At 47.1% G+C, this 24,333-nt stretch overlaps 2 protein-coding genes across 2 annotated transcripts in view; one reads left to right on the top strand and one right to left on the bottom strand.

Moving 5' to 3' along the window:
• The window catches only part of Prdx6 (peroxiredoxin 6), a 10,351-nt gene extending 19 nt beyond the window's left edge, over window positions 1-10,332 (top strand). The window contains exons 1-5 of the mRNA XM_015491803.2: window positions 1-122; window positions 2,999-3,155; window positions 6,956-7,102; window positions 7,760-7,906; window positions 9,090-10,332. The exon at window positions 1-122 is cut by the window's left edge and continues 19 nt beyond it. Of these exons, the coding sequence (XP_015347289.1) occupies window positions 28-122; window positions 2,999-3,155; window positions 6,956-7,102; window positions 7,760-7,906; window positions 9,090-9,218 (675 nt within the window). The 5' untranslated portion in view covers window positions 1-27 and the 3' untranslated portion in view covers window positions 9,219-10,332. The remainder of the gene's footprint in view (window positions 123-2,998; window positions 3,156-6,955; window positions 7,103-7,759; window positions 7,907-9,089) is intronic.
• A 2,138-nt stretch (window positions 10,333-12,470) lies between these two features.
• The window catches only part of Slc9c2 (solute carrier family 9 member C2 (putative)), a 56,252-nt gene continuing 44,389 nt past the window's right edge, over window positions 12,471-24,333 (bottom strand). Inside the window, exons 20-27 of the mRNA XM_048810025.1 lie at window positions 23,982-24,107; window positions 22,865-22,963; window positions 21,188-21,355; window positions 20,077-20,208; window positions 18,843-19,028; window positions 16,886-16,970; window positions 14,634-14,689; window positions 12,471-13,050 (exon numbers count right to left, since the gene is read on the bottom strand). Coding sequence (XP_048665982.1) covers window positions 13,015-13,050; window positions 14,634-14,689; window positions 16,886-16,970; window positions 18,843-19,028; window positions 20,077-20,208; window positions 21,188-21,355; window positions 22,865-22,963; window positions 23,982-24,107 — 888 coding nt within the window. The 3' untranslated portion in view covers window positions 12,471-13,014. The remainder of the gene's footprint in view (window positions 13,051-14,633; window positions 14,690-16,885; window positions 16,971-18,842; window positions 19,029-20,076; window positions 20,209-21,187; window positions 21,356-22,864; window positions 22,964-23,981; window positions 24,108-24,333) is intronic.

Genomic DNA, 24,333 nt, shown 5'->3' with positions numbered 1-24,333 from the left:
GTTCGTCCTCTCGTCACCGTTGCCGCCATGCCCGGAGGGCTCCTTCTCGGGGACGAAGCTCCCAACTTCGAGGCCAATACCACGATCGGACGCATCCGTTTCCACGACTTCCTGGGAGACTCGTAAGTGGCCACCCGCAGCCCTGCCCCGGCCTCCGTGCGGCCGGGGCTCCGAGGCGGCGCTTCCCGGTTTCGCCTCCGTCCTGCGCCCGCGCGGCCCCCTGCGCGCCGCCCACCGCACCGGTCCCCGCACGTGCCTGCCGCGGCGTGTCCCCTGCGCGGCACCTGCCAGCGCTGCTGCCGCCGCGGCCCGCGGTCCTGCGCGGTCGCTGGGCCCCGGCTCGCCAGGGGAGGGGGAGACCGGGGCCTCGGCGGGTGCTGGCCCTGGAGGTGTAGTGAATTGGGCGAGCAACGTGGCCCGAGGAGGGACCGCGGGGAAGGGACCCGGCGGTCACTTCCCGGGACTAGTGGCGGGTCCCACTGACCTCCGTTCCTCTGTCCTGGAATTTGCTTCCTGGGGGAGGTGGGTGCCCAAGGCCCAGGTGGGAGGACACGGCCCGGGTTATCTGAGGGTTCTGCTCGCGCAGTGGTGTTGGCAGATTTCTGGACACAGCGTAAAATTTAAAACCGCCGGCTGGCTGAAAGAGTTTTTGTTCAGGGCCTCCCTTCGATGGCCAAGATATGATTTGGTAACAGCTTTCGGAGGAACCAAGACCGTGCAGTGTGTACGTGTGTCCTTCATTCCAGAACTTGCAACACTTGGAGGGAAGTAGCCACAGAGGTGCCAGGACGCGGTAACTCCCCACCCGGAGGCCCTTTTGTTTCCCAGTAGTCCCCTCCCCCTTTGGCCAGCACATGGCCTCGCTGGCCAGATTGACCCATGATCTGGCCTGGCATTCTGTCATCATAATACCTAGGAATAAACTGATGCCACCCTTTTTTACAGCTCCTGAATCAGCAAAGTGTGAGTTGTTTGGTTTCAATCAGAAACATTCCAGACGAGTCTGATTCTATTTAGTTTTGGAGTTTTATTGACCCTTTTATACCCCTGCTCCCAGGCTGGAAAATTCCTCCTGGATTTGTGTCCCTTTTGTATCCAATGTCCATGCATATATGTGCAGAGTGACAGAGAAGCTTATGGAAGGAATCAATAATTGGTCAGGCCTGTAGAGAGAACCTGGGAAAGATTCTTACACAACAGGCCCTCCCAACAGCTTTCAACCTCTTAAGTACCTTCTCCGCTTTCTGATTAGAGGAAATATTCAGAAAATAAAGGGTTAGGCTAGAAAAGGGGTGACCTTGCAGCAGAAGAGAACTTTAAAAATAGACCATGGCCAGTTCAAACTCCAAGTATAGGTATTCATCTCTTTCCAGTGTGTTCCTTCCCACACCCCATGAAACAAAATCTCACCAGAACTCTTAATTTTGTATGGATTAGAGATACATATTAAAGCATATTCATATTTACTGTAGCAACAGTTATGTCCCTTGTTTAAGCCTTCCATACTTTTCTGATTGTTTGTGATCTCTTAATGGCCTCTGGTTTTGATTAAAAGGGTTATCTTTTTGGGGAGCCACAAATAGGAAGACGAGGAAAATATATTGCGTCTACAAACAGATACACAAGTCTGCCTAGGGTCAGGCATGGCAGTGCCAGCCCTGCCTGGAAAAGAAGTTTTAGGCCTTCATATTATTGAGATTAGCCTTTCCAAAGGCCATTCTGTATTTGATCTCAGGTCAGACTGCCAATTTCTGATCCAGGTGTTTCTTGGAGAAAAAAAAATAAATTAACCCACCCTGAAATTCGGAAACAAAGGGCTTTTCAGTTCTGTGCTCTGGGAGTTTACAGAGCATTGTCACTTCTGTGTGTGCTCGAGGCAGCTTCTTCATAGCACATCTTCACTGAACAAAACATCTTTACCAGGGTCTTTCTGGTACATTCTCTTAAAGGGGGAAACCTTTTGTGTTTTGAAAATGAGGAAGGAAGGAAATGGGATAATGTAACTGAATTACTCTTGAATTAAGAGCAGCAACAGGGCAGTAAAGTATTAGGGGAAGGCAGGCCAAGAAGATGGAGGGTCTTTTAATGAAGTGACTTAAAACCAGTTCCCCACCATGAGTCAGCAAACTCACAATGGAAAAAAGACTTCTACTTTCTAACTCATTACCCCTTTGACAGTAAGGGAAGAATCTCCCTGTTCAGTTTTTCACAAATTCTAAAGTCTTTTTCTTATTTCTCATCTGATCCTTTCATTAAATCTAAGGCCTGGATGTTACTCATAGCTAGATTATTGCCTATTATTAAAAACTAAACATGCCACACACCTCTCACCTCTACAGTAAGTATTGCTCCTTCCCCAGCTTGCCTTCATCCTGTTTGGAGGCCTTTTCCTCCCCTGAAGCTTTGGGAGTTGAGTGGCAGGTGGAGGTGGGAAGGAGGTACCCTCGTCTGTTCTGTTCTTGATGCCCAAGAAACTTGCCAAGCTTTGGGGAGGTTAGCTTGGATCAGTAAAGTAGCTTTACAAGAGTTTGTATCCACTCTTTGAAGAAACCAGATGTCAACCTTAATTTTACTTGTAAATGGAGGATAGAAGCCTATTTGTTTTAGATTACATAATCTTTTTTATTAATGCAGTCAGGCATCTGCTTGGATTTGGGGCATTTGGGGAGCTGAATGTCAACATCTATGCTAGAAAAAAAAAAAGCCACTTGATTTAATTAGCACAGATTTTACTAGCCGAAAGAGTCAGGGTGGCTCCGCAGTTATTAAAGAAGGGAACACCCCGAATATTTGATTGAACTGAGCAGTCAGTAGAGTCTTTTCTGGAGCTGGGATTGGAAAGTATTTCTCAACCAAAAGGTTTAAAAGCAAATGTCTTCATAACATTCTTTTAAAGAAGAAAGAATGGAGGGGCCTGGTTTAACCCGGATGCTGTGTGGCTTCTTGCGCTGCACAGTGTTTGACGCTTCACTCAGTGGTGACCTCTTCTTCCTTTCAGATGGGGCATTCTCTTCTCCCACCCCCGGGACTTCACCCCTGTGTGTACCACCGAGCTTGGCAGAGCTGCAAAGCTGGCACCAGAGTTTGCCAAGAAGAATGTTAAGTTGATCGCCCTCTCCATAGACAGCGTGGAGGACCATCTTGCCTGGAGCAAGGTATAGTTCTGTGATGTTTGAAATGTAGATCTGGCCCTCTTTTGTCCTTCCAAACAACTCCTAAAATTCTTGGCCTCATCAGTTGATAAGTGTCTTTTTGTATGTTAACAAGTTGGCAGATGGCTGCCAGGCCCCTTGGTAACTTCAAACTAGAGCTGATCTTTGGAAAGAGCCAGGCAGGATTAGAGGATTGGGACTTTCTGCCCCTCCTCTAGGGAGGGGAAGGTCTGAAGGTTGAGACATCACCCATGGCCAGCGATTTAACCAACCCTGCCTGTGTAATGAAGCTTGCATAAGAACCAAAAATGACTGGGTTCCAGGAGCTGCAGAATAGCAGCTGGAGGGTGTGCCTGGGGACAGCATGGGCTCCCCCGTCCTCACCCTATGCAGCTATCCCTCTGTGTCCTTTATAATAGCCTTTTTAGTAAGTCAGTAAGTGTGAAGGTACCCCTGAGTTCTGTGAGCTACCCTAGCAAAATAAACGAAAAGATTGGGTCATAGGCCACAATTTACAGCCCATAAGTCAGAAGCACAGGTGCAGCAACCTGGAACTTGCAGTTGGCATTGGAGGAAGGGAGCAATCTTGTGGGACTGAGTCCTCAGCTTGTGGCATACGATGCTGTCTCCAGGTACACATAGTTTCAAAACTGAGTTGAGTTAGAGGTCACCCAGCATGTGTCAGAGGCAGAATTGATTGGTTGTTAGTGGGGAGAAAGCCCCACATACTTCTTGGTGACCAGAGGTTTTAAAAGTCTTCTGTGTTGATTGTTCAATGAGAGAAATAGAGGCTGGTGTCGAGTAAATTGTATCATGTAGCTTGGTTTTGAGGTAAAGATACAAGTGAATCTCAGGTTCAAACTGGTTATTTGAAAATCTGACTTGGATGTCACAGTGACCTCGACATTTCTAAATCCAGTGGTTCTGGGTCAGCTAGTGGTGATTACCAGTAGCATCCAGCCCAGCCCATCATCCTGTGTCCTGAAATGAGTCCCCTCCTGGCTTGTGGGATGCCTCATCACTGTTCTGCCCCTCGGAACGAGTCTGATTCTTTTCATCTCCCGGCCCTTAATGTCTGCTGAAGTTGCCCCGAGCTTCTTCCTTGGGCCACTTCTAACATCTGAACTCTTTCCCTTGGTGATTCTCAGGTTTCATCTCTCGTTGCTTCCAGGAGGGTAAAGCCACTTGGCATCTCCGTGGGCTGTCCGGTCATCTCAAGCTGAGCACCTCTCAAAATGGCCCCATTCTTCAACCCAGGGTCTTACTCCTCTTAGCTAATGGCAACTACATTTTTGTAGTTACTCAGGCCAAAAATCCAGGAGCCATTCTTAATTCCTCTTATTTTTTTCACACCACTTGTCTGATTTAACCACAAATTTGCTGGCTCCAGTTGCAAAATCTATTCAGATTTGTGTTGGGAAGACTTGCTCTGCAGATATATTTAAGCAGCTTGACTTTGGGGGCCTCAACTCAAAGGGCACCCCCGTTAAAACCTTCCTTAGTCCTCCTTGTCTGTAATTACAACTCACTCTCCCTCTCCCTTCTCCTCAGTACTTGTGACCAACTAGAACACTCTGTGCTTTGCTCTTTTATTGACTCATTCCTTCCCACTGGAGTGGAGCCCAGCAGGGGTGGACTCCTGTTTTGTCCACCCCTGAAACAGAGCCCCAGACTCGGTGCAGCTCAGGCAGTCAGGCGGTGTTTGTTGAATGAATGAACTGAGGAAATTGTCTGCTTGCAGCAGAAGTGTTTACTTGGGACATAAAATTTGGTCATCTAAATAGAACTTGAAGGCATTTTAAGGACTTTGCTAAATGTGCTGCTAAGTAATAGCAGCTCCCTTTGAGGAGAGCTTTCCTGTGTGCGAGGCTCTGACGAGTGTGTAGGACTAAGTCAAGGACACCCTGACGACTTGTGAGTGCTCACCAGGGCTGTATCCCGTGGCCAGATCACACCAGTCAATCTGAAAAGTTTAAGATCAGAAGAAACATATTCAGGAAGAAAGAGGGCAATTATCTTCCTTTAGGTGGTTTTTTTGTTTGTTTGTTTCATTCTTTATTTGGCAGTGAATAACCAGTGTTTCTTAAGGTTTCTCACAGGCAATTTTGGAAACATTTACCCAAGACTGCTTAGCTAGAAAATGGTGCTAGTGGGATTTGAACTTCAAACTGATGTTCTCTTTGGTACTAAATGGTGAAGAGTGGACCTGGCCAGATCTTGTATAGGATAAAGCCAAAACATGTTGTGTTCTTCAGTGTCCAGGGGTATGATGTGCGTGCTGCCTTTTATGCAAGGGGCAATCGTTAAGCAACAGACAGTTGTATAAGGCCTTGTAAAGTGTAGGAGCACACCCAGGTTCATTACTTCTGGTGAACTTCACAGTTGTAATTGAATAAGAAATTAGGCCAAGACTCTGGCATAGAACTGGTTATGTAAGAAACCTCCAGGTGCCTCCAACACGAAGCCACACTGGTTATTCCTTAGTTGTGGTGACTTGATAGGCATCAGAGTTCAGGTAATAAAATTAAGAAATATGTCAAAATCTGTTGTCACCCATTTCAGAGCTCATTAGTTTTATCCTGTCTTTGTTGAGAAATGCAAAAAGGTTTTGTACCTGCTGTGCCATGACCTGTTTTACTTTTAAGGCTCCACATGAATTGTAAATAGACTCTTATTTTTGGTACTGGGGGTTGAGCCCAGGGCCTCTGCATGCAAGGAGGCAGTTGCTCTATGCTGAGGTATACTCCCAGCTCGTTTTATTTTTATTTCAAGAAAGGACCTCACTAAGTTGACCAGGCTGATCTCAGCAGGGATTGCAGACGGGTGCACACCGCTCTCTCCCCAATTTCAAGTCCTCGTTCTCTTTACTTCTTAAATCTACCCAGCTCAGTTCTTCACCCTCCTGCACTAGCTTGTGTGCAAAGCTGCCTCCAAGTCCCATTCATAGTTCTCTCCGTCCTAGAATGCCTGCCTTTCCCAGTGGAGAACCTAACTCCTCCTCCAAGGGCCCAGTTAGAAGTCTGCCCCTTCCTTGGAGCCTCTGCAGCTCAGCTATGCTGTGAGGATGTCAGTTGCTGCCACCTTGTGTAGGTCCCTTTGAGGCTGAGCCATGTGGTACTTACCTGTATCCCAGCTCTGTCACTGGGCTGCTCGGCCCACTTGAGTGCCCTCTCAGCTCCATCAAATAATGCAACTGAACTTTCCTCCAGAAGCCTGAGGGATAGAAAAGAAGACATGAATGAAGTTTTCCTAGGGAGAGGGAGGTGCGTCCGTCTCTTTCCTCTAGTTCAGACTTAAAATGCTTTACCTTTTGCTTGTCCATTCTGTGTTTCTTTTTAAGTTTTGTGACATACACGCTCATCTCTCAATATCTGTCTTGTAGCCTGATACCTAAGTCACGGGGCTTTTAGGTGGGGACCAGAAACATAGAATTCTCTTTACATGTGACATCATTTCTGGATGTTTGCTGTGAATGATTCCATTGTTTCTGGTGTTCTTTGTAGTGTTCTAGAGTTCCCTTCTATTGGAATCTAAGCCTTTTAAAGCTGAACTGCCTTCTCAAAGCATAAAAGCATGCAGAATTTAAGAGAATTGGGCAGAAAAAGGGCTTTGGCCTTATACTCTGCTGTTATTCCTGTCTGAATAATTGGAACAAGAACTGTTTATTCATTCATCATCATATTAAACTTGCTTGGAGAAAATTAAGCTTACTTTCCCTGCCTTGCAAGATCATGGCCATTAACTGATGAAATTCATTGTGTGTCAGGTTTAGAATTCTCTGCCCCCTTTCCTCTGCCTTCCAGGATATCAACGCTTACAATGGTGAGGAGCCCACAGAAAAGCTACCCTTTCCCATCATTGATGATAAGAATCGGGACCTCGCCATCCAGTTGGGAATGCTGGACCCAGCAGAGAAGGACGAAAAGGGCATGCCTGTGACCGCTCGTGTGGTGAGTTTAGTGACAGCCACACATCCATCTACATGCTCAGGCCCACTGGAGGAAACAGGAACGTCCACAACTACGAAATCGCTGTGTATCAATTATGAGATGCTAATGCAAGTGGCCAAAATACTCACCTAAATTGTTAAACTGCCCATTACATAGCTCTTGGAAATCCACAGACTAACAAGTAGTTTGTCCTAAGATGTCATCTGGAATTAAGGAATGTTTTTATAGCCCTCCTGACGGCTCTATCTTTAAAGTTGGGGGCCATATCCTCCCTCAGTGTTTTTAATCCTTATTTGTCTGTCCTCTATCCACTAGGGAGCAAGCCCAATCCCATCTGCACAAATGTACGACCATTAGTATTATTTCCTGGTATTCACCCCTGATTTTGGCATAGACCTCCCAGGGCCTTTTCTGAATTAAATGTGCAGATTGGTTCTTCCTGGGATAGCCAGAGCCAAATACAATTTCCTTCTCTAAGTTTGGAACAATAACATGGAGAAGAAAAGAGATGGCAGTTTGGTATACAGAAGCTTTGTTTCTGTTTTTGTTTTGACATGCCTGAGCACTTTTACCGACTGCAGAGCTTTCTAGGTGGCTTGAATAATCAAAAGCACTGAAAGAACTCTTCGTATTTATGCGCCTTTCTGTGCTTTGCAGGTGTTTGTTTTTGGTCCTGATAAGAAATTGAAGCTTTCTATCCTCTACCCAGCCACCACTGGCAGGAACTTTGATGAGATTCTCCGAGTAGTCACCTCTCTCCAGCTGACAGCAGAAAAGAGGGTCGCCACCCCAGTTGATTGGAAGGTAAAGCTGTTCCAAGGCAGACCCCCGACTTGCCTGGAAGGCCTGAGCAGGGCTCGGGTCTGCGTGGCCCAGGGCTCTGTTTCCAGTTCCATGCACTGTCAAGGGTTTTTCTTCGTGGCTGAGTTTGATAAGATTTGCCACGCGGTCTTTCCACCTTTCATATGTTGTCATACATAAACTCCCTAGTCGCTTTCTGACTTTTAGATAATTTGGACAAATTAATTGGTTATGGTGATTTCTTTCTTTCTTTTTTTTAACAAGTTGAGCATCCTCAATCCAAAATGCCCCCAAGTCTGGAACTTCTTAAGGACATGGTACATTTTAGATTTCAAATTTTTGAGTTAGGAATCATCAGGCAATAAAGCTCATAAAAATATTCCAAAATCTGAAATACTTCCGTCCCCAAGCATTTCAGATGGGGAGACTCAACAGGATTGGGAGGGGGGGGTTGGTGTATTCATGTAGTAAGCATTTCATTTCCCTTAAGCTTCCATCTTTAAAACCTATGTAGAAGGCTCTGAAACTTATTCCTAAAACACTGAAGATATCTGCAACTATTTTGGACATGGATAATATCCCAAAATTATCTTCATGTCACTACAGTTTTTATAATATGCTGCCTTGGATGCCAGGTTTTATTTTTTCTGACAGGCAAATCATTGTAAATTCTATATCCATTAGTGAAGCACATTTATCAGGTCCAGGCAGTGAGCACTGGGGAGCTAGCGGTGAGCAGAAAAGCGGGCGGGCACAGCAGTAGACAGGTCTGTGGCCTGTGAGCCGTGACGACCGGTGCTGCCAAGGGTGGGGGAGGAGAGCTGGCTTTGAGTTGGCCACCATGGGGAGGACATGAAGCAGGTGGGTGACAGGCATCCAGAGTGAGGGAAGAGCAGTCTGGGAGCAGTGGGAGGGACAGGAGGGGGCAGGGGGCTAGAGCAGGGATCAGGCCAGGTCCATCCCATGGGGTGTGGCAGGCCACTGGTGGGTTTAAGACAGGACTGCCCTCGATGGGAAATGCTTCCCTCACAAAAGGGTCAAAGAGCCACTGCAAACACAGAATTCCTCCGAGGGCAGCAGGGTACTGAGGGCGCCTGTCGGCCCGCGCTGCCCTCCCAGGGTCCTGCCACAGACCTTCAGCATTACTGTGAGGCTGCTTCTCACCATTTCCAATGGCTCTCGACAGGATGGAGAGAGTGTGATGGTCCTGCCCACCATCCCTGAAGAGGAGGCCAAAGCACTGTTCCCTAAAGGAGTCTTCACCAAAGAGCTGCCGTCTGGCAAGAAGTACCTCCGCTACACTCCCCAGCCTTGAGGCTCTCTCCGCTCGGGCTGCAGCTGCGGCTCCTGCGGCAGCTCCCCAGGGACATCCAGTGTGATCACGGTGCGGTCGTGGGTCGCTCTGCTTCTGGCTTCTTCAGTGACGTGGCACTAACACCCCTCGGGACCCTACTCTGTGCCTTCACCAGCAGTGTTCTGCTCACACGTCCCAGCTCTCTGAAATAGGTTCCGTGTTTGAGACTCAGATCTGGTTGGTTCTCCGCGGGGTTTGTGTTCAGTATTACTGGTGGTTGGTTGTTGAGGAAGCTTGCTTCATGCCTTCGCAGGATGACTAACGTGTGTAGCTGTGTTGATCTGATTTTCGCCTGTCACCCATTTGGGGAGTGTTAGAATGGACGCTCAACGTCCTCTGTAACTGTCTCAGTGTATGGCCCGGAACTTGAAGTAACCCAGACATTCTTTAATATTCAGTGTTTTGATCACAACTTGGGGGCAAAACTTTTCAATTCTGTACTTTTCTAGTAGATCATTGAAGTGGGAAGACAAGGAGAGGCATCTATATTTTGCTGTTAAAATTTTTTTTTTTTTTTTTTTCAATCAATTTCTTTCAAAAAGGGAGACTGCAGGGGCTGGGGCTGGGGCTGGGGCTCAGTGGTGGAGCCCTGGTCTCGCATGTGTGAGGCACTGGTTCAATTCTCAGCACCACGTAAAAATAAAGGTCCACTGACAACTAAAAAATACTTTTCAGAAAGAGGGTGGGGAGGACTGGGGATGTGGCTCAAGCGGTAGCACGCTCGCCTGGCATGCGTGCGGCCCAGGCTCGATCCTCAGCACCACATACAAACGCCGAAAACTAAAACATAAATACTAATTTAAAAAAAAAAGAAAGAAAGAGGGTGGGGAGCCTGCAGAGAAGATCTTTGCCTGCCAGGGATGTCCCTGTGGGTGTGAGCGAGACAAGTGCCAGGTGCCCTCCACAGAGTGTTCCCACACGTCGGGCTGCTCTTGGTTGATGATGTGCGTGTGGGAGGGCTCACTGAAGGGAGGTGGGTGAGAATGTCTATCATGGACTGTCCTTGCAGTGGGTTGCTGTTTTCTAAATTTTGCTTTTGGGGGATCAAAAAATAAAATCCTTTGTTGGAACTGGATGAGAGAATTCTCATTGTGTTGTTGTGTTCTGAAGTGTTATTTTGGACTCAAGCCCCGAAGGGCAGAGGCTTCCCATGAGTATGTTCACCAAAGACAGTGGAGGACAGCTGGGGGCTGAGGGGCCTATGGTTTCCACACACATTGTGGCCCACTCTGTCCCTTCGTGTTTCTCACTCGGGTCCTAGAGTTCTGTTTGAGGTAAATGTCCCAGTACAAGGACCATAACCTCAGCCTAAATGGAATGGATGGGCTTAAAGTCTACCTTGAGGACCATGCTTGATTTCTCTGCATGTAAAACTTGAGTGACACTAAGAATGTTTGACACGTAGGTGAAAATCCCAAGTTGCTCAATATTCTGGGGAGTGCCGGCCTCTGCTAAGAACTGGTGACTCTGACTGCCCCGGGCCTGTGGCTCTCTAGCTTAGGTTCCTCATTGCTCCCCTCCCTTTGACGTCTGCCTTCTTCAGAGAGTCTGGCTTCAGCTTTCTTTTCTGACAGTGCAGAGTCTGAATCTCCAATATTACTCAGACTCTTAAAGTTAATCGTCTGACATTCATTTGCCATTGAATAAGCAAACAGAATCACATCCTTCAACTTTTTCCCCAACCTCAGGAAACCTATTGCTCCTCACCACTCAGGCATCCGAACCTTGGTGTTCCATTCAGCTGTCTCTTCTCCACACTTTGATGCCATTTAAAAATGCTGGAAGAGCCCAAGCAAAAGAGTCATGTACCCTCAAATCACGTGCTGGTACTTTCACTAAACAGCTTGAAACCATGACACTGCAAGTGTTCCTTTGCAAATATAAAATATTCCATAACGAATATGCATTTTTAGGGCAGAAGTGAGCCCAGGTACACTTTAAATACACTATCAGACAGGAAAGATAAGAGTTCCCTTATTGAAAATAGAAAAAGTTCTATTGTGTATCCAAGAATTTATTCATTGAAAATGAATTAACATGATCATCACAGCTATGTTAGAAACAAGGAATTGGAGAGGCAGTTCACGTGACTTCTCAAGAATCATGAGATGTGTGGGCTGATGGCCTTCTAAGTGATAAATGTGTAACTGATCATGTCAAAAGTCTGGTCTCACCTTCAACTTCCACAGGAAGGATGGAGATCTGCAGAGAAGCTTGGAGGAGGTACACCAGCAACAATGGCCAGGTCAGAATGGCCACTCAAGCTGCCAATTCCTGGGCGCAGTGAACCGTCAGTCATTTACTCCCTTAGATGTCCATTTTGACTCCATCTCTGAAGTCGTGCAAATTGCAGAGCAACTTTGATTCTGGTTTGAAGGACAAGGATGTATTAACTGGTTAAAAGATCATTATCACCCTTTTGTTACTGGTTGGGTCAGAAACGGGCACGTGATTCGCTCTTTGCCTGTGAGATACAAATATGCCCCGCATAGTAGAGATAACATGTTCTACCAGCAGAGTTGGACAGCACGCGTCTGTTTTCCACCCCATGCCCTCCGCCTACCTTTGTGGACCCCGAGTTTCAGTATGCACTAAGGCGTCTGAGGAGCCCATCAAAATGCTGAGCCCAGGGCCCACTCCCAAAGACCGACACCTCAGATGGCCACAACTCCATTGTTAACAGCCCGGTGATGGTGATGCCGAGCCCGGTGGGCACTACGGCGCCCACTGCCCTCCCAGACCTGAAGAAGAGCACCTGACTGTGTTAAGGGTAGCAAGGTCAGGTGCCAGGTCACCTCAGGATGAGCCCGGAGACAGCTCTGGCCACGTGGCAGTCTGGCCCGGGAGGGGTCCCTTCCTGACAGAACGTCAGAGCCTTACCCTCCTCCTGAGAAGCAAAGGGAAGGCCGGGTGTTACAGGTGCTTTGTGGCCAGGAGAGGGAAAGGCCAGGGAGGAAGGAGGAGGCTCTTCAGGAGCCTCCATGCTGACGCTCAGGCAGCAGCAGCAGCAGCCCTGTCCCCCTGTGGGTTGTGGGTGGTGCTCCTGCAGGGCTTCCCACCAGCAGCCCCACCCCGACCCCCACAGGAACGCCAAAGGCAAGGTTCTCCTTTCCTTCTATTCTCACCTCTGCTATGACTTCCCTAGGTATCATGTGATCTTCAAAGTCTCACTGAGATGAGAACGCATAATGGATTCTAAAACATCATAAAAAGTCAACCACAACGTGCAACTTTATTTAACTTTTAAAAATAGAATGAAAAGTGACAACCAACAGGACTGGGAACGTAGGAATGTTAACTCCTCAACTTTGCTTTCCGTGACCAAGACTGGATCACGGTCCACTTTTCAGTGTTCCCCAGACTGGGGAGGGGAGAGTAACTGGATTTTGAAAAATATCAGGAGGCATTAATTATAGTAATTTCACAAATAAAACTTGCAGGTCTTAATGCCTTAGACAGTAATACATTAATTGTACAACACATTTGATAACTTACTCTCTGCTAGAAGAAGGGTGTCGTTTGGTAGGCCATAAGTTTTAAAGTACCTTACACTATCCTGAAGAATTCTGAACAAGTCACGTACACTATACAACTACTGAGAACTGGTTTTTACAGCGGTCCATCCACTGCTTACAGAAGAGATCCAGCAGTGAGCTGTTTCAGCGGTTTCTAAGAAAATCCTTGTCAGGTAATCCTTCAGCACTCGAACCAGGACAGCAGCGCAGCCTTTAACCGGACTCCACACATCACATCTGTGTCAATGCCCTTTTCGAAACTGGTACCTAGTGTCCTGCTACAAAAGAAGGTCAAAAGTAAAATATTAGACTATGAACATTTCAGGGAAAACGTCTGACCTGCTAAGTGGAACCAGAAAACTTACTGAACAGTTCCCTTTTTAATACCTGGAGCATTCCCCCTTAAAACATCTGACTTTGAGTAATGCATTGTAATTAATTGCATGTGCATCTCTGCACTGGAAGGAGGTTCTACGTTAATTCTATCAGTCTGTCAAAAGGTGTGCTTCAGGAAAAGAGGCGTGTTATGAAAGTTAAGTTCCTTTTAATGTATGGTTGGCTGCACAGCACTGGAAACTTGGTTTCGTTCATTGGTGGAATGAGAGTTTTTGGTTTTTATTTTTGCTTTTAATAATTGGGCCTGGAAAAGAGAGTAACAGATGAGCTCAATTACTTGGCTCTCAGTTAGATTTCCACCTGTGAAGTAAAGTCCCTTAAAGAGAAAGGAGAGGATGACTTCAGGAGGGCTGCATAGAAAGAACCAAGTTGCTTTGTTTGAAGAACCACTGACCATGACCCTGATCAATGCACCTTTCCCTCCCCCAACAAATACACTGCAAACCACCTTGAGGATCAGAAATGACAGGAGTAGGACCAAAATTTTTCTTAGAAGGGTCTTAAGGTGGCTATCTGGTGGGGATGGGGTGGGCCACAGGCCTGCTCTTAAAGCTGCAGTTGCATGATAGATGCATGTTTATTTGGGGTGACCTGACGTCTGGCTTAGAGACTGGCAGGAGATAGGGCACTGAAGGTCCCTGAAGCTCAGCACTGTCGCCTACCTGGCCCCACTCTACATTGGCCCAGCACCTGCTGCCCCATCAGAGCTACTGCATCTCCACTCTGCCCAAACACAGGCAGATGGGCTCTGCTGGGGGGCTAGCAGAGACCCTAGAGCCATAGCATTGCAGGCAGCGCCCACCCACCAGACTCGTCTCTGCTCTGTCCCGGTCCATCGTGACAAGCTCCCTTCCCTCCCCAGCTCTAGCCCTGGTTTCCAGCACTCCTCAGTCTTTCCTAAACTAGCCATGATTGCTGAGGAACGTAGAAAAAGATGTGGGGGCCAAAAATACAGGACTTTCCATTTTAAAAATTCATGCAAATTCGCCATCCTACTCCATAATGTTCACTTTAATATAAAACACTTTAAATAACCTAAGAGTTAAAAGATCTTTCAGCAAAACCGTAGGCAGATGCCCAAGGTCAGTATGCAGCCACACACCCTGGCCCAGTGCCCTACATCCAAGAGAGTGCAGAGTCCAAAGGCAGGAGGAGCATGGGCACCCTGACACTAATGTCCCAGCTCCAACCTGATCCCAGAGAGCCTCACTTTTTAACTTAATACCAAGGGAAGAGATCAAGGAAGGGGAAATGGGGTGGAAAAATTATTTATTTCATAAATACTCTATAATTTTAATTTTTAAGTAATCCAGATGAGCTTTATCTCGATTTGTCCAAATTAATGAGCTGCAGCAAGGGGCCTCTTTCCTCAACACCTGCACATTGCTCCTTGACCTCACAGTTTACCTTTGCTCTGCAGTTTAATGCAAAAAGAAAAACCTTTTCAGAGTGCCAAGTTCATTACCATATCTTTTCTCTTCCAGTTGTATTCTTTCTTGGTCGTTCGAAGACCAGTGTTGACTAAGGTGAACCAAGTGCATGCATTGAACAGGAAAAAAAAAATGCATTAGGAATTTAAGAGTAAAGACAGCAGAAGAATATTCAAAGTATAGATCTGCTTTCTCCTATAAGCCTCCCTCACCCCTTTCATTCTCCCTTCCAAATGGGCTCTTCACTTTCTTCCCTCAGAGGTTTGTAAGAGGCTTGCAAAAGCCCAGCACACAGGCTGACAAAAACCCAATGATAAGGTAGGTCTCACAAACACTGAAGTGTGCTGGGTAAAGGCAGGAGGGAGCATTGTGGACTGCGGCAGATGAGGAGCATCTGTCCCCTCTACAGAGGACAGCTGGTACTTTCTCGCTAATTGTCACACAGGAATGAGGGCTGAGTGTCGGCAGATCTCGTATTGCAGGGGGAAAAAAAAACTCAAAATCTGCATTTTAAAAAGGCGAGACTTCTTTCTACGTGTTCTCATGTGGCAACTAATTTTAAAATGTTTAAGAAAATATGTGTGTGGGTCCGACACAGTGTACTGGCTAGATCCCATCCACAGGCTCACCATGTGGAACTTTTCACTCAAACCCACTAAGGAATACAGAGTAGTGTGTTTCCCTTTGAATAAAAATGATTCCAAGCCAGGCACAGTGCACACGCCTATAATCCCAGTAGCTCCGTAGGCTGAGGCAGAAGGATCACGAGTTCAAAGCCAGCCTCAGCAATGGCAAGTCACTAAGCAACTCAGTGAGACCCTTTCTCTGAATAAAATACAAAATAGAGCTGAGGATATGGCTCAGTAGGCCAGTGCCCCTGGGTTCAATCCCCGGTACCCCACCCCCCCCCAAAAAAAAAGATTCCAAAGGGCCTAGTGGAAGTAGGAGGCCTCAGGCCCAAGAACCACAGGGCCTGTTCCCTGCTTTCTGATTCGACTCAGTCGCCCTCAGGGTACCCCAAGGGGGCCAATAGTAAGCCCTGAGTCCCCAGCCACCTTGCCACAGACCACCGTGTTCCTAAGTGGCTCTGAAGCAGCAGGGCAGGACAGGGTAATAACGGTCATCTCAGGGCCAACTTGGACAGTCGACCCAGATGCAGAGGGGCTTCCCTACAACACAGTGCTACCTGTGACCCCAGAACAAGGGATGGAATGTGAGCCATAGGAGTGCCTGAGGTTCAAATTGTTGCTGAGGGAAAATGACAAAGACTTATTTAATGCCTGCCTCTCCTCCTCACCAACTTAGTGCACAGCACGCAGTGGGGCTGCATCTTACAAGAACAATGCAAATGAGAAATAGTGACCTAGAAACATTTTAATAAAATCTCACTTTTTGCACATAATTTGAAGACAGTAAATTCTTAATTTGGAGGGTTTCCCTAAGAATTGCATACTATTAATTTAGCAGGTCTCACGAGTTCTACACACTGGGATGGTGCCCATCAGTGTTACAAATGAGGATGACTGCCACAGAAAGATCAGCAGAGTAGGGAAAGGGAGCAGGAGGAGGGGGGAGGGGGACTAAGTACTGGGGACTGAATTGGAGCATATCGTGTATGTATAACTGTGGCAAAATGAATCTTAGTGTCGTGTATCACTGACGTGAACCAGTACAAAATGAGTGTGAACGGGTGGCTCTGTGTCCGTGCTGGGACAGCGGGGAGGGTGCTGGCAGGGACTTGGTAAGGCAGGTGCTGAGCGTGGGGGAGACCTTGCGTGAGTTTTCCTGGAACAGTCCTGCCTAGCTGGTCCTCAGCAGCACAGTCCACGCAGGTGCTGCTGATGGCCATCTAGTGACTGCACATACAAGGTGACGGGGTAAGAGCACCTCACGCAAGTCTGTGGGTCAGAGAACTCGAGGGGTGTGGGTCAGGTTCCATACTGCCTTCAGCTGACAGGAGCACCCCCTTCCCGACTCCCGGGCCCACGTGGGAGAGTCTGCCCTCCTCTTCCTCCACCACCCACAGCTGCACCACGTGGCTCCAGCCTACCAGGACAGACACCCAGCCCAGCCCAGAAACCACTCTCCCCTGTTGAGAGTATGGAGGGAGAGATGGGAAGGAGGATTACAGCATCTCCCTGAAACATTGCGGCCTCCCCGAGTGGGCCCGAGGATGGGCCTACTGAAAACCCACAGGACGTCCTCTCAAATTGCCTCCTCGGGATCGAATGAGTTCTCCACGTCCCTTCACCACGACTCTCCTACCACAGGAAAGATTCTCACTTACCCACGACATTGGTGTTACCATCACTTTTGGTCGGCTCAGATGCTTGGATGACCAACAGCTTGCTTACATCTGCAGTTCCCTGAATCTAAAGGAAAAAAAGTAAAAATCATGCAAAAGAGCATCTTTGAAGCCTAGGATGGCTGCTTCCCAACTTTCCCCCCATAAGAATCGGCCAGAACCTAGGGCTGGGTCTCTAGCCTAACCTCTGTCTCTTTAACTTGGAATCTCCTTTGATGTTGTTTCAAGAAGTCTTAGACCAGCTGATTGTCTTTATGAGTACTTGTAAAAACCAGAGAGGAACTTTCCACACCTTACTTGGGGCTGGTCTGGGAATCCCCAGCAAACAATGAAGGGCTTTTACTGAGACGGTGGAGAGCAGGGCTCAAGCCCAGCCTCCCCAGGATGCCAGCCCTCTAGAGGGCTTTGGCTCCACAGGCCACAAAACCTGCCTTCCAGACGCAAGTCATGGACTAGTAATGACAGCAGCTCTCATTTCTAAACGCTATCTGTTGTCTCATCTCTTTAACCCTCACCCTAGCCAAGGGACAGGGCCGCCACCCTACCCTGAGGAGGAACCCAGGGTCAGGCAGGGGTCAGGCACTTCCTGTGCTTCCCTCCACCCCTCTGGCTGGGTTAAGATTTAAATCCAAATTTACCTGACTCTTAACAAACAGGATGGTAGGCAGTTGCCCCCCCTCTTGTACCCACCCTTTGTTGAAAAGCTAAAGAGATTTCCACTTTCCATTACAAACATTCAAGCCAGGCCCGGGGTGAGCCGTGATCCCTCCACTCAGGAGGCTGAAGCAGGATGGGGAGCTGGCGGCCAGCGGGGCAACTCAGCCAGACCCTGGCTCAAAATCCAACTGAAGGGAGGGGACTGAGACTGTGGCTCAGTGACAGAGCACTTGCCTAGCTTGTAAGAGGCCCTGTGGCCAATCCCCCAGTACTGAAAAAGTATTTTTTTAAAAAAATATATTTTTTAAATTCTATTTTGATTATAAATATATATATATATATTTAAAATATATTTTTTTTCTTTTCAATTACCTTGATCCTCTGAATTGTTGAAATTATTAATCTTTCATAGTTTCAACAGACAGAAAAGTTCTCTACCAAAGAGAAGAAACTTACTACCAGATGAAGAAGATGTCAGCTCTCTCAAGGCCTCTGGTCCTCCTCAGTGGTGGGCTCCACCCTCCCACCCCCCAGGGGTCCAGCAGCAGGTGGCTTCGACCTTTCCTAGGCCCCTTGTGCCCTGAGTGTTCACATTTTCCCCATCCTTAACTACACAGGCACCGAATGACCAGGCCAGAGGCCCAGGGCCTACTCTCAAGAGGCACCTAGGACCCCAGACAGGACAGCAAAGGGTCCAGCTCCTCCCCACCATCTCGGTCCACCAGGGAGGACACCGCAGAGCACATGCCGAAGCCGCACTGAACCCATCCTCCCACACACGGCTGGGCCTGGCCAGCAGAGAACAGGCGGGTTCCAGCCATGGGATGCAGCACAGCCTGTGAAGGCCCCCCCACAGAGCAGAGGAGGCCCTGGGGACACACTGCTCGGCTGAGGGCCCGTGAGAAGTGCAGGGCCTTCCGAGGTTGGATTTTTTTTTGAGGTTGGTTGAGGTTTATTTGTTTGTTCTTATTTCATTTATTGAATTTATTTTCTTTCAATATCTTTTAAAAGTTTTATATATCTTTTAACTTTTAATTGACACATCATAATTATGCACGTTTGTGGGGTTACTGTGTGACATTTCAATACACGCATACAATGTGAAATGGTCAGACCAGAGTAACTGGCGTATCCATGACCTCAAATGTTTGTCCTTTCTTGATGTTAGAAGCATTTGAAACCCTCTCTACTAGCTACTAATTAATTAATCATCATTTGGGTTTTAAAGCCACTTATGGGCACCATGAACAGCAACTGGCTCTTGAGGAATGGCACCCCTTACCTGCTCACAGGTTTTAGGAATGATGCAAGGTGCCAAATATGGTTCCTCCGTCTTGCTATCAATTACGCTGCCGAACACGATGATGACAAACTTCATGGCCACGTTATCGATAGTCATTTCATTGTAGCTTGATAAAGTCTCCACGTAAGCGTGATTGAGCATCACACACTTCTGAAACCTTAAGTCCTATGATAAAATCACATTTTTTCCATCAATCATGTGAGCTGACACTTGATATCAAGAAGAAAATGAATTCACAGATCTGAGTTCTTCGAGGGTGTCAGAAGGCCTGGGGACCCTGGTAGCCACAGATTTATTCAGCCATCAGAATGGCCTCCAACCCCTCCAGAGTAGAAGGCTTCGTGCTCTTGTCTTGGGTCCTTGGATGTGGTTGTCCAGCCCTGCCCTAGGAGCTCTCCAGCAGCTGCAGCCGGGTGGCCAACCGTGCCCTGTTGGATTCTAGTTGCACAAAGACCAGTCTTCATTCCCGCCCACGGCCCGTGTGGGCAAGGGAAAGGGTTCCCCTCTGGAGGATGGGCTGGCTGAGGAATAAAAGCTAGAAAAGTAGTACTACAAAATAACCACAGGGTGCAGAAATATAGGTCCAGAGTGGGGGCAGCGACAGGCCACGGTGACCAGACGGGTACAGCTTCTAACAAAGAACAGAGCCCGCACCCGGTTTATTTATATAGGAACAGATCAAAGAAATTCGATAGAAAGTTCTTCACCAAAACAGGATAGAGGTGTGGGCAGGTAGGCTGCTTGGTTCCTAACAGGTCACGCCCATCTCGGGTGCTGCGGGGGACCTCTTGGCAGACAGAAAAGTTCTTCTGACCTTTGGAAGAACAGTTCTTACTGCTCTTTGGAAGAATGGTTCATGGAAGAGGTTTCGTCACCTCAACACACATTTGAAAAGCCAGGAGGTCTATGTTAACGTAGATAGAGTGACCCGTTAAAAAGTACCAGACTAGTGTTCATTAACTCTGGCCAGTTCATGGTGCGCTTGGCCAAGGGATGTACCCTTTTCACACCTTCTGAATCTACTGTCCTTCTGGAAGGAAGGACTGCAGGTGGCCTGGGAGAACTCGCCGTGAGGAAGAGAGTGGTTCCAATGCTAGCAATCCCACTGTGGGAGATCAGACACAACCTGCCTTCTGTCTTTGGACACCATGAAATACATTTTGTGAGAGCTGCAGTACCTAAAAATTCGTCCACATTCAACCATGCAGCTTACCTCATCAGCGAGACTCGATTCAAAGTACTGAGAGGCAGTATTGAGAGCCAGCTTCAGCCAGATTTTATATTCCAGGGATGGCCAGAAGACATCGAAGCCTTCATATAGGTCCTCCAGGGAGATGAAGAAGGCCTGCAACAACACAGACTCGAAGCTAAGCTACAAGAGCATCGTCCAACAAGACGCCCCCGGACTCAATCTCCATCTTCTCAGAAAAACTCCCTGTCAACTCACACAACTGTGATACGCTGCCATTTAAAAATGTCTGTGTTGTGAAAAGTCATTGGCCATGTACAACATGATTAATTGTATGGCTGAATTAAAGATCCAGACTTACTAACAGAGCAGGGACATGCCCCTCAATGGATACATAGAAGAATATGGTTCATGAGTCCAAGATTTGGGAACTGAAGTCCTATGAACTTATCTGAATGTTACAGTTGGTAAATTCAATTTTACCAACTCATTCACAGCATGTGTTTCCAGAGGCAAACTGCTTACCTGAATGCAGAGCACACTTCCAGAATTCAAGTCAAGGGATGGAAAGAAATCATTCAGCCCTGTGACTAAATTCATGCCTCTGCCCCCTTCCAGAAGGGAAGTGGTATCAAGTTTATAAGGCAATATTCCCTTCTGCTCCTCACACCCCTAAGACCAGATCCCGCTCTGCTGCACCTAACAGCCCCCGTAGATGGGAAGCTCACGGTGGCAGGTGCTCTGGCTCCTCGCTATCTGAATTCTCCACATCTACTGGAGGCTCGGGCTGGCCTTTGATGAACAGATCGCTTTTTATTTGACAGGTTTAAAAAAAAAATGGAAGAAAGGACATTTTAAAGCAAACTAAAATTCTTCAGAAACACTGCTCTCTGAATGGCGCCATTTACTGAGCACCTACTCGTGCCAGCTCAATCTGCATTTCCCACCCCTCAGAACAGCAAGGGGCAGGCCTTCTCTCTAGTGAATAAACATGGAAACAGGACCCAAGGAGACCCACAACCAGGACACAGCAGAGCCCCGCACAGCCTGGCAGGGGAGGCTTGGAATCTGCCTTCTTGCAGCTATTCCTGGGCCCCCAGGATGATGGACACCCTCTGCAGACTGACGGCCTGACCTGTAGCGTGGTTTCGCAGACGGCAGTGTATTCCATCTCGCGCTTCAGCAGGCAGCTCAGCTCCCCCAGCACGTCCCCGCTGGTACAGTACTCTGTGAACATGGTTTTGGACCCTTTATCAGGCTTCAGGCTACTGTCTATCCCAAAGGTAGGAGACGAGCTATGCAGCTGCAAAGGAGAGCAGAAAATCAACACCTTTAATGAAGCCTTGGTTAGTCCAAAGGAAGGCGAAGGTTCTGTGTGAATCAGTCAAAAGTGAAGGAAGAATTCACCTTCACAAGAGTCCTGGTTCCTTTCACATCTCAACTCCAAGAGCAGAGATTCTTCTCATATTAAAAAAGAAGCAAGGTGCAGAGATGCACACCTGTGATCCCAGCAGCTCAGGAGGCTGAGGCAGGAGGATGGTGAATTCGAAGCCAGCCTTAGCAAAAGCGAGGTGCTAAGCAACTCAGTGAGACCCTGTCTCTAAATTAAAAAATACAAAGTAGGGCTGGGGATGTGGCCCAGTGGTCGAGTGCCCCTGAGTTCAATCCCTGGTACCCATCCACACCCCCAAAGGAAAGAAAAGAAAAATAGGATTCTTATAAGGATTAAATGGTATAACATTATATACCACCTTTCCAACCACCTTTTGAAATCACAACTAACCTCCTTTCTCCAGCACCTCTGACATCTTACTGGGTGAGCATCCCTAACCTACAAATCTGAAATCCAAAATCTGAATCTTCTTTTGGAGCATTGACATGCCCCTTAAGCGAAAAATTTCACATGTCACAGTCAAAACGGGAGTGCACTAAAAGTGTTTATCTAAAACCACCTTCAGCCTAGGTGTGCAAGGTGTGCACAAAACATAAGCTGACTTCATGTCTAGATGCGGGTCTCATCTCCAAGATATGCCATGATACATAATGGCCTTTTTAAATGTTCCAAGATCTGAGAAAGATCCAAAATCCAAAGCCCTTCAGGTCCCAAGCATTTTGGATTAGGACACAGCACCCTGGGCATGTTCTACTTTGTTCATTGCCCATCTCCTTCTGTTTCTCCACCAGCAAAGAGCTTGGCAAAGGCAGAGGTGTTTGCCTTGTCCATCCTGTGCCTGGGGTGGACAGCGCCTGCTCCACGGTAGTAACCAGGTAAATATTTGTTGAATGAATGAACCAAACTACTTAGAAGAAGGTCAGATACTTAAACACTGGAGCTGCAGGGGCTCCGGCTTGAATTCCCACCTGTGTTAGGTGTGCGACTTAAGTCCTGGTCTCCTTGTCTGCACGTCCCACACGTGACCGCCTGCTCCCAGGACTGCTGAGAGGAAGCAGGCATGGACACGAGGCCCTTTGTCAAACAGTTCACACTCTCAGATGCAGAGTGTGACATCAGCTCAGCCACCGCCATCACCCAGCCAACAAGGCTCATTTGGAAGAGAGGTTCTGACAAAAACTCAATGTTTTCAGTTCCTAAGTTTCTCCTTTTGTTATAATTATACATTTCAAAACATGTCTTAAGAATCAGTAGCTCCTGGGGCTGGGGTTGTGGCTCAGCGGTGGAGTGCTCACCTTGCACGTGTGAGGCCCTGGGTTCCATCCTTAGCTCCACATAAAAATAAATGAAGATACTGTGTCCAACTACAACCAAAAAAAATAAATATTTTAAAAAGAAAAAGAATGAATAGCTCCTTACACTTGCCATTCCTGAAATTATCAAGTAGATTCCTTGTGGCATTTCCCCTTCTCTACAAATGACATCTCCGTAATCGAAATAAGCAAGTTTGGTTCTTTCCTGAAAGAAAAGAAAAAACAAGAGAGAGAAAAAGTCAACGCAAAATGTTCATAGTCTACTTTCCTAGAAAGAAGTAAAATTCTAAAGTTAGAGTCGTTCTTAAGTAACATAAAAACACAAACTGTATTCTTGGTTTCTTAATTTTAACATGAAGAACTATGTCTTTATTTTAGAAATAAAGAGATAAGCAAACAAACTCTAGACTTTGTGATCAGGACCTAACATAACAAATGATATAAGCACTCAATAAATGCTTTATGGGATGGATTAGTAAATTAATGAAGAAAAACATTTTTTTAGCCTTCATTTGGGGCTTGGGCTATAATGGTAACATAAACATATTCCCTGCGGCCAGAAGGTCTTTGGTTAGGTTGGGTAGATGCCAATGGATGTGGTGATTATGTCAAAGGAGACAGAGGCAGGGTACCATGGTACCATGGAACAGTGCAGAAAGGCCACAGGACCTCGTCGTGGTTGTTCAGTGAGACCTTTACAGATGAAGGGATAGCTAAATGGAAACCCGAGAGAAGCATTCCAGGATATTCAGTAGCTGTTTATTGAAGGGGTCCAAATTCCTGTAGGAAGAGGATGGGCTCTGGAAAGCGCCACAGTCCTCATGTTCCCTCCTGCGTTCCACCCCCTTGGTTTTACCTTTATATTATCTGCCTGGCCTCTACAGTCATTTAAATGTGAGATGCTTGGTATAAAAATAGGTTTCTTCCAGAATTCGCATCTGGAAGTCCAGCACTCTAGGTAACAAAATAGAATGCCATTGATAATAATCAGGAAACACAGATGGCCCATCTGGGTGGGGAACATGAACCATTGTGAAAAACCGTCTTTGCCCCCTAGTCCCACAAGCTGTCTGCCCCTAGCTTTGCTGGGCCTCATCTGCTTCTCCTTGGATTGGCCACTATAGGATTTCCCTTTGGATGTGCTTTTCTGTACATTAGATGGTACAAAAAATGGCGGAAATATTCAACATTTGCATCAAGCCCGAGCCAGACAGAAGCTTTACCTTGAAGAACTCAATGAGGACATCTTTATTTTCCATCCAGATGATATTATGCAGGTACTTGTCAGGAGTAGGGGGTGGGATTGCCATTGGAAAATGATTCAGTGCTTTTATTTTCATAAGAAGTACCTAAAAGCAACCAACCAAAATAATGATGATCAGGTGATCAGGTACTGTCACAGAAAACGGGCTGTACATTAAAAAATCCAACCCTAGGACTCCACATAAATTACTCCTGTGCAGGTTTGACCTTGAGTTAGCTCAAAGCTCCTCTCACGGGAGCCCATTTGTTTGTCCCCCTCCTGCCCTAGTGATCACCACTGATGTATGAACTCAGATGGAACCTGCCATGTCC

Source organism: Marmota marmota, unplaced genomic scaffold, assembly GCF_001458135.2.
Source record: "Marmota marmota marmota unplaced genomic scaffold, marMar, whole genome shotgun sequence".
Taxonomy (NCBI): domain Eukaryota; kingdom Metazoa; phylum Chordata; class Mammalia; order Rodentia; family Sciuridae; genus Marmota; species Marmota marmota.
The sequence above is the reverse complement of the archived record's forward strand: the minus strand, read 5'-3'. Positions and strand labels throughout refer to the sequence as shown.